This window comes from Acanthisitta chloris, unplaced genomic scaffold (assembly GCF_000695815.1).
Source record: "Acanthisitta chloris isolate BGI_N310 unplaced genomic scaffold, ASM69581v1 scaffold12071, whole genome shotgun sequence".
NCBI classification, from domain to species: domain Eukaryota; kingdom Metazoa; phylum Chordata; class Aves; order Passeriformes; family Acanthisittidae; genus Acanthisitta; species Acanthisitta chloris.
In genome coordinates, this window is record NW_008654386.1 from 1,251 (window position 1) to 10,423 (window position 9,173).

The following is a 9,173-nucleotide window of genomic DNA, read 5'->3' on the forward strand; positions in this document are numbered from 1 at the left end:
ATTCATCCCTCAGTGGGGGGAAGAGAGTGTGGTTGGGTGCCATGAGGGAATGGAAGCACTTGAATCCTGTGGAGGCTGAGAAAGAACTGGTAAAATCCAGGCACACACAGGCAGGGGATGCAGGTAGAGGAAGTGTATTCTATCACCACGTGCAGCACTGGGAGAACAGTTCTGTGTGGGAGGAGCACCAGTTCTTACCAGTGCTGCTCCTCTGGCAGGACAGAGTGTCTCAGGCAAGGGGGACAAACCCCAGAAGAACAATAATGTCAGTGCCTGTTGAGCTTTTGTGAGGTCTAGTGATGAGTTTGCAATGATACAACCATAATAGTGATGCAGTAGTAATGACATAATATACAGTAGCAATAACAGTAGTGTCAGTGTGCTCAGAATGGTGTGTAAGTCCCTCTGCATTGACAGAACCTCTTGTTCTGCCCACAAGACAATCCAAACAGACCAGAGAAGTCTGGAGCTGTCTGTGAGCACACTCATGTTGCCCTGGGTAATGTCTCCTCTGTACCTCTGTCCCAGGAAAGCCTTCCTGCCACGAGAGCCCATGAGGTGAAGGTGCAAGTGAGAGCCTGTGCACTGAGCTGCGTTGATCTCGAGGTACCTGCTTGGCTCTGGGTGGGAGCTGGAGGTGTTTGTGGTTCCCAGAGCCTCTCTGGGCACTGGCACAGCTCCATCCTTGTGGACTGATGTGGTGGTTTTGCCTTCTCTAAATAAAATGCTCCTGTAATTTGGCTCCTAATTTACGGAGACAAATCGCTTGTCATGTGGTATTTCCCTTGCAGTAAATCCCCTTTATCTTCCTTTATGCTCTAGGTCAGTTTGGCTCATCTGGTAATAACTTTGGGTTTATTTTGGTTTATATATTTCTAAATTTAGGTACAGAAAATCAGTGCCAAAGTTTAATATCAGCTGAGGAACAAGTGCACTTTTTTCCCTGGGTAACATTCTGGAAATGGCCCAGAATGGATCTCAGAATGCTTTGGGCTGGAAGGGACCTGTAAAGGCCATCTAGCCCAGCCCCTCTGCCTCGGGCAGAGACATCTTCAGCTGGATCGGTGGCCCAGAGCCCCATCCAGCCTGGCCTTGGACCTTTCCAGGGATGGGGCAGCCACCACCTCTCAGGGAAACCTGTGCCAGTGCCTCAGCACCTCTGTTGTGCTGCTGGGCTGGCCCTCAGCTCCTTGCTGGGAGAGTCCAGCTCTGAGATGGCAATAGATCTGCACATTTAGCTCCTTACTGAGGATGTTGTAACTCTGGTTTGCATTTAGCTTCTGTCAGAAATCAAACTGGAGAAGGAGCTTGTACCTGTTGGGAGAGAAATTTCTGGGGTTGTGCTGGAAGGTGAGTCAGGACGGTTGTCTTGGGAGGGAATGGAGCAGGAATTGTGGTCTGGGCACCCAAAGACCTCTGAAACCATCCAGTCCAAGCTGTGACCCATCCCACCCTGTCAGCCAGCCCAGAGCACCACGTGCCACCTCCAGGGGTGGTGACTCCACCACCTCCCTGGGCAGCACATCCCAGTGCCTGGCAGCCCTTCCCATGGGGAAATTCCTCCTGATGGCCAACCAGTGATTAAATAGGGTTAAAAAGGAACTGAGCTGTGATTGCTGCTTGTCTGCTCAGAGGTGAACACAACTGCACAGCAGCTTTGTCAGTGAGGTGTGCAGAGCTGCTAAGCTTTGGCCTCCACCTGTGATGTGGAGTTCAATCCTGTTCACCCGTGTGCACTTCCATGGACGTGTTTGTGGAGGAGGTGTCAAGATTTAGGGCATTAAACACTTGGGTTTGCTGTGTGCATGATCAATAGAACATTTTCTTTTCACTAGCAGTGTATGTTTTGAGTTTACCTCCAGGTGCATATTCCATGTGAGCTATTAACATTGATCTTCTGTCCTTCTTCCCTCCTTTTCACCTTTCCTTGGTCAGTTGGCAGCAAGGTGACCTTCTTCCAGCCAGATGATGAAGTGGTGGGTAAGTCAATGCCTGTTTGCCTCATCAGTGACACAATTAGTGACCTTCTAGCAGTGAATGACTGAGGTTGTGATCCTTGTCAAAGCTACAAGTGAGACTGATTTCCCAAGATGCAATGAATGAACTCCTGTCAATGAGAGTTCAGACTGCTTTAAGTGCTGAAGCTGATTTGGTTTGAGATCAGGAAATTTGTCTCAGTATTTGGAATCTGATGTTGGATTGACTACCAAGATGTCAGTGGTGCTTTAGGAGAGGAGAGATGTTCCTCAGGGGCATTCCCTCACATGTGTTTATACTTTGCCTGCCGAATGGAAGGGGTAGAGGATGATCTGAGCTCTGAAAGCAGGACAGAGTTGACGGTGATGTAGCAGTGTGTGTCTGGGGATGTGGCTCTGCCTCCACCATTTCCTCACTGCTGCTCTAAGCAGTTCCTTTGCACTTGTTATTCCATGGAGAAACCCTGGAGAGAGCTGCAGGTGTGCACAGGGTGACCATGTTAGTGGGAATTGGGAAAGACTGGAAGGAGCAGCCAAATTTGCTGAGGATTTTAAGGCAAAATCTTTGCTTTGGTTTAAATGGGTGCAAGATTTGGATGGGAGAGGGAAGAAAGCAGTGGTTTTCCTTGGGCTGGAGGAGACATTCATTCCTTCAGGAGATTGATTGGGTGCCAGAACCTCCTGCTCAGGGATCTCCTGAGTCCAGTGGAAGCTTCCTGCTCAGGAATCTCCTTCTGTGGCCAATGGAAACCTCCTGCTCAGGAATCTCCTGAGTCCAATGGAGTTAAAAATCTCTGTTATGACCAGGCTGGAGTTCCTTCTCCTCCTGCCCACTCCATGTTTGCTCTTTCTGGCTTCCATGGGCAGCTCATCTTCCTTCAGTTCCTCTTCCCTATTCCAACTTTTTAACTTACACTTGTTCTTCCTTTGCTTCTTTTGTGCCTTTTTGCTGAGCACACACTGCAGGACTCTGGCTGAGAGAGGAGAGGGGTCTGTGGTGTGTCTGGTCTGTGCCTCAGTTTCCTTCCTCTCCTGCCATGGCCTGGAGTGGAACCAGTGTGACATGAGTCACAGAGTGACACCCCCTGACAAACTCAGCCTGTCAGGGGCAAAAAACACTCTGTGTTGTTCCCATTCTTTCTCTCCCCAACCCCAAACTGCTGCTGGAAGCTCCTCTGGATCTGCCCTTGTGCTCTGTGCCCAAGGGCTCTGCAGGCTGGTGCTCAGGCAAGGCCTCTGACCTGTCCTGATCCTGCCAGGGGTGGAACAGCCCAGGCCACGTGGGAGCAGCTGGTCTTTGGGAGCTTGATCTGCTTGTGTGAAATTAAAGGTCTGTGCTCCATGTCTTTTGCAGGAATTTTGCCCCTGGATTCTGGGGAGTCTGGTCTCTGTGAAGTTGTCCTAGTCCATGAGCATTATTTGGGTAAGCAGTTCAGGTATTCTTCTACTATTTATATCTACTGTGGCTGCTCCATCCCTGGGAGTGTTCCAGGCCAGGCTGGATGGGGCTTGGAGCAGCCTGGGCTGGCCGGAGGTGTTCCTGCCCAGGGCAGGGGGTGGGATGGGATGAGCTTTAAGGTTCTTCAAACCAGACCATTCTGGGATTCTAAATTAGTGTGTATTGTGCTTCTGGGAGTGTCCATGAATTCCATCTGTGTCGTTATGAAGTGACTCCTTTAAATTTGGTTATGCCAGAACTGAATCCCAACTTCTCTTGGGTGAAATACTGGTTTTAACATGAGAGGAAAACAAGTGTTGTTGACCTGTCTGAATGTGGAACATTCTGCCTAGCTATAGCACATTTTGCAGTGCAAGCCCCAGGGAACTCCTGGGGTTGGTTGTTCCATCTGACTGGTTTGTTTGTTTGTTTTTCCCCAAATCCAGTCCACAAGCCAGAGAAGGTGTGTTGGGCTGAAGCAGCAGGGACTGTCCGCGACGGTGTCCGAGCCTACACAGCCCTGCACTACCTGTCCCAGGTGTCTCCTGGGAAAACTGTCCTTGTCATGGATGGAGCGAGTGTAGGTAACAACTCTGCACTATTCATCCCAGAGAAACTCCCTCTGGCTTAGTTCAGTGCGTTCGTGGGAAAGGTTCTCCCAGGTGAGATCCAGGGCAGGAACAGTGTGTGAGGAGCAGAGAGAGAGAGAGGTGTCCGGGTTTGGCCATGGCCACAGTCCCACCCTGAGCCCTCAGGTGTGATTGGAGCAAAATGCCTTGGGTTTATTCCTTTGCCACTGCTTTTTAACCTGGATTTGCACCCTGCGCTCTGGATGCTGATGGAGACATGGAGCTTCCTCAGCCAAGACACCTTCATGTAGCCATGGCTGGGGCTTCTCCTTGGGGCATTTCTCCCTCCAGCAAGCCCAAAACTCTGAGTTCCAACTGCACTGAGGGCAGTCATGGTAATCAAAGTCAGATCTGGGCCCTTTTGTTGACGAGAACTGGGTAGTGTGTAAAAGTTAGTTCAGAGCTTCCAGGTGCCGTGAGGGTTTTTTGGCCTCGCTTGGAAGCAAATCTGAACATTCAGCTCTGGGCTCAGCTGTGGCTTAGTGCTCATTTCTGGGTCCTCTCCCTGGCATAGAGTCACCCCTGAACAGCAGCAGTTGTTGCTGTGATCAGCTGACTGACCAGTCCCTATCCCCTGCAGCCCTTTGGGGTCGTGGCTGTCCAGCTCGCGCGGCACAGAGGCGCCAGAGTCATCGCCACTGCGCTCAGCCTGGAGGACAAGCAGTGTCTGGAGCGGCTCAGGCCTCCCCTGGGTAGGTTTCCTCATCAGCAGTCATATTCACCCCCAGAAATACCTCACAACATTTCTTTTTGTCTAGTCTAGAGACTTGCTGCAGTGGCTGGAAACGGAAACGCAGATTTACAAACAGTCTAATAGTTTCAGATTTGTTCTGTACTTACAAGCGTTTCATTTCTGGTTTAGGTGTGTTTAGTGCCACTTGTGCTCTCCATTTCAGTTCTGTCAGTGCTTTCCTGCAATGCCTGAGCAAGGCTTGTGGCCTACCTGCTGCAGGAGTCTCTTCACTGCCTGGGAGGTTGGTGTGAACAAAGCAGTGTGGCTCCCCCAGCAGTGTGTGCTGCAGGTTCCCGAGCCAGTCAGGGGTGGCACCTCACAGCCACTGTGGCACCTCACAGCCACTGCTCAGCAAATTGCTCCTGTGTGGCAGCTCAGGGTCAGGTGCTGCCACACCTGAGGCTGCACAACCACAGCTCTGCATTTGCCTTGCATTCTTCCCTCATTTTTTCCACTTCTTCTCTTTCATACCTCAGTTTCTGGGTGCTTTTTTTTCCCCTGAAAGTAACTGTTCTACTTGGACTGTGGGAAAATACATCATGTAGGAGCTCCTGGCACTTCTCCTGATCAAACTAGTCCTTATTTCAGCATTGCACTGGGCAGGAAGATGGAATGTTTCTTTACCCAGACAGTTTTAAAGCACATGGCAGCAGTTGAGTGTCTCTCTTCAGCTGTCCTGCCACATCTGCAGCCAAAGCTCAGTGGGTTAGGGTGAGATCTGAGTCACAGGTGATGTCAGTGTCAGTTGGTCCTTCAGCTAGCCCACAGCTCTGAGTGCCATGTCCTGAGCTCCTTGGACACCTCCAGGGGTGGTGGATATAACCAGATTAAAACCTTGCTGGAGCCCTGAGGAAAGCCAAGTCGGTGCTTCAGCAGTGACTGGATTTATTGCCTGTTTCCATGTTTCCTTCTGCCTTGCACTGGGAAACAGAGCTAAACTCCTCATCTTGCTGGAGCTAACCAAGTGTTCTTCTCTTGCAGCTCGAGTCATCGACATGTCCCACGGGAAGATAGACGTGGCAGAGAGCTGCCTGGAGGAAACAGGAGGCCTGGGAGTGGATATTGTTCTGGATGCTGGAGGTACTCACTGAGGGAATCTGGAGGAGTCGTCAGGGGTTTACATTGCCATCTTCAAGGAACCTAATTGCCTATTCCTTTGCAATCCAATGTATTTAGCCTCATTCCATAGGTCTTGTGTCACCTTGGAGTGGAAACATCTGTTAGCTGCTAAATTTGGCTGAAATCTTCCTCTATTTACAGCTGAGGATGAAGAAGTTGTGTTTGAAGTGTGGTATCTCTGGTTTAACCCCATTTCAATCCCAGTGAGCCATAGCTGCCAGCACTGTCCACCAGTGCTCTGCACCAGCTCCAGAGACTCAGCACTCTCAGGTTACTGCTCAGAGTAATCTAAAGATACAAATCTAAGTATAATTTCAGAGTTCTCAACTCTTTTTAGTTGAAATAACTGAGGAACCTCTTAGGCTCCCACTGAAAGGTGTGGAAATAAACATAGATTAGTTTTCTGAGTTTTCTCCTGAGCTCAGATGAGTTTTTTTCTTCTTCCCCAGTGAAACTGTACAGTGCTGAGGATGAGTCAAGCTCCAAATCCCAAATGCTGCCCCACAAACATGACATCATCACTCTGCTGGGCGTCGGGGGCCACTGGGTGACCACAGAGAAACACCTGCAGGTACAGACAGTGGTGCACTCACTGCTCTGCACCACACAAGGTGCTTATGTATGTACAGAAATTGTCACCAAACACTTGACCAGTACAGGTTTCCTCAGCTGTAACAGTGGGCAAGGGCTGGGCTTGATTTTCCACCCGAAACAACCATTTGAGCAGCATTTTTGTACAGGAAAAGGTAACTAAATAACATTTCCCTGTGCTCCAGCTGGATCCTCCAGACAGCCATTCCTTGTTCCTGAAAGGAGCCACCGTGTCCTTCCTGAACGATGAGACGTGGAACTTGTCCAATGTGCAGCAAGGGAAGTACCTCTATATCCTTTCCATGAAATTCTGGCCCCCCGGGACATCTCCCACCAGCCCAGATTGCTCCAAGCCCCATCCAGCCTGGCCTGGAAGGTGTCTCCACAGGCTCCATGGCAGCAGTGCTGAAACACCCACTGTCGTGCCCAGAAATGCAGCACTTTGGTTCAAACTGGAACCAGTTAAGTGAAGGTTTTATTCTCTTAAGTTTTGCACTATGCAAGTGAGATTTTTGGTGGGGTTTATTGCTCTTTGGGCCTTAGGTGCATCATCTGTGAACCCTCATGCGCTCGGCTCAGTGGAAATAGTTTGGCCTCCTAAGCTTTCCTTTATTTGCAGTGGACAGAAATGTTGTGGACATAAGAGTTCTCACCCACATACAGAACTGGGCAATGCTGTCACCTCCTGGGGCACAGCAGTAACACCACGTTCCACACAGAGGCCTTGCAGGCTGAAAGGAAAGATAAGGTTTGGTTTCCTTAGTTTGGGGTTTTTTGTTGTTCTTCCCTTGTGACATTGCTGAGCACCTGGTACTGACACCAACTGCAGGAATCACAAGGTGATCGCTCCCAAGTGTCTAGAGCTTCAGATACCAACCAGATAGCTCTGGAAAGGAAGGATAAGCCTTGTTTTGTGAGTCCATGGGCAGAGCAGTTGCAGCCTCACCACGTGCTGCCATGGACTTCAGTCACTAACTCACCAACCCCTTGCAGCTGGCAGCTCCAGGAGTTCCCAGGCTCTGCTCTTCCCCAGCTTATCTTTCGTGGTCCGGATGAGCAGCTGGGACAGCTCCCTGGGCCAAAGCTCTGTCCTCTTCATCCTGCACGAGAAGGACTGTTGGTTAGGTGACTAATGGTTGGCTAATGTCACACTGGTGCAGGCTGAACTGTATTCCATATTGGAATGCTGAGTGTTGTCATATTGAAGTACTGAGTCTTCTCAGTCCATATTTCCTACTGAAGAACTGAATGTGCTCATGTTGGAATGACTGGAATATTCCACCTTTCTGCATCCTGTGTCAGGCAAGGAGGTTCCATGGACAGAGGAGTGCAGAAATGTGGTGTAAAAGTTGGGATTGGGGTTCCCTTCTCCCTCAGTCCTGGCAGGTCTGTGCCAGCACAAGGCTCTGGGCACCAAGTCTGAGTGCAAAGAGGTTTCTCTCCAACTCCGTTGCTCCTTGACAATCATCTTGGATACCCATCTTGGAAGACATCATGGAGAAGTTGTCCAGTGGTGTTTTCAGGTGAGAGAGGTGGGATCTTTGTGTTTAGTTTAAAACTGCTGAGAAGAACTTGCGGAGATCCAAAGGTTCCCACCACAAGGCTGGAAGATCCTTTCCCTCAGGGCAGGATAACTTGCTGCTGAGCAAAGCCCTCACTACACTCTCTTTTCCCCCTGTAGGGACATGTTTTTGTTACCTGTTTTAATTAACTCCTGCTTCCTGTGTACCTCAAGGCCTTTCCCTTCCTCCTGTGCACTGGTAAAAGCTGTGAAAGTTGGTTTTGTGTAAGGGCTGAGGTTGGCACAGTGAAAGTGAAGTCTCCTGTGCTGTTCCTGTCGATTCACCAGACGTTTGTGGCTTCTTGTGTCACTCCAGGCCTCAGCTGGATGAGCCAGTCCCATTGTATGAAGCCAAAGTGTCCATGGAAATGGTCCAGAAGAATCAAGCAAGAAAAAAACAAGTCATCCAGTTCTGACAGGCAATTTCCTCACTCCTCAGCCCTGGAAGGGAGAGAAATGGGAAGCATTTGCAGAGTAACTCAGTGCACACTCCCAAACCTTTCTGTAACCACCACTGAGTATCTCTGTACCTCAGCACAAATAATCTCTGAGCTCCTGGGTGGGTTTTTTGCTCCACTTGAGCAGCATGTTCCCCTCAGGAGCTCTGGAGGCCACCCAAGTGTTGCCTGCCCTGCCCCAGTTACAGTGTCACGACTGCAGGCACATGTTGCTTTCCAGCCGAAGGAATTAAAGGAAACAATGAAACCTGGTGGGTTTTGTTAGCCTGTCTTTCTCCAGCCCTTCCCAGGGGTCACCTGCACAAATGTGTTGCTCTGAGTGCCTCTCGCTGCCTTTGGAGCTCCAGGAGTTTGTGGTCATTTATTTTGCCTGCTGACCCACACCTACGACAGCCTGGTGCAACCAAAACTAGCTTGCTACCCCAAACAAGTGAAAAAATAGTTTACCCCAAATACACCTAAACTCTCGTTTTCTATCCCTGGGGGACTAAACCCTGTGTGTTTAGCATCACATCTCACACAGCTGGAACCACACTCCATTGTCTCCACAGGTGACTGTACATCCTGAGGGGATTTTGGTGCCCCCAACTGGTTTGTCCCATTGTCAGTAATTTATCTTTTTATTATTCTTTCCTTAGTGATTTTTTTTTTTACCCTCAGCAAGTTCA

At 49.7% G+C, this 9,173-nt stretch overlaps 1 protein-coding gene across 1 annotated transcript in view; it reads left to right on the plus strand.

Moving 5' to 3' along the window:
* Positions 1-8,463, plus strand: part of CRYZL1 (crystallin, zeta (quinone reductase)-like 1) — an 8,552-nt gene extending 89 nt beyond the window's left edge. Inside the window, exons 2-12 of the mRNA XM_009083500.1 lie at positions 527-606; positions 1,278-1,350; positions 1,936-1,980; positions 3,331-3,399; positions 3,861-3,994; positions 4,624-4,735; positions 5,758-5,856; positions 6,345-6,466; positions 6,672-6,777; positions 7,964-8,009; positions 8,364-8,463. Of these exons, the coding sequence (XP_009081748.1) occupies positions 527-606; positions 1,278-1,350; positions 1,936-1,980; positions 3,331-3,399; positions 3,861-3,994; positions 4,624-4,735; positions 5,758-5,856; positions 6,345-6,466; positions 6,672-6,777; positions 7,964-8,009; positions 8,364-8,463 (986 nt within the window). The remainder of the gene's footprint in view (positions 1-526; positions 607-1,277; positions 1,351-1,935; positions 1,981-3,330; positions 3,400-3,860; positions 3,995-4,623; positions 4,736-5,757; positions 5,857-6,344; positions 6,467-6,671; positions 6,778-7,963; positions 8,010-8,363) is intronic.
* Positions 8,464-9,173: the final 710 nt, after the last annotated feature.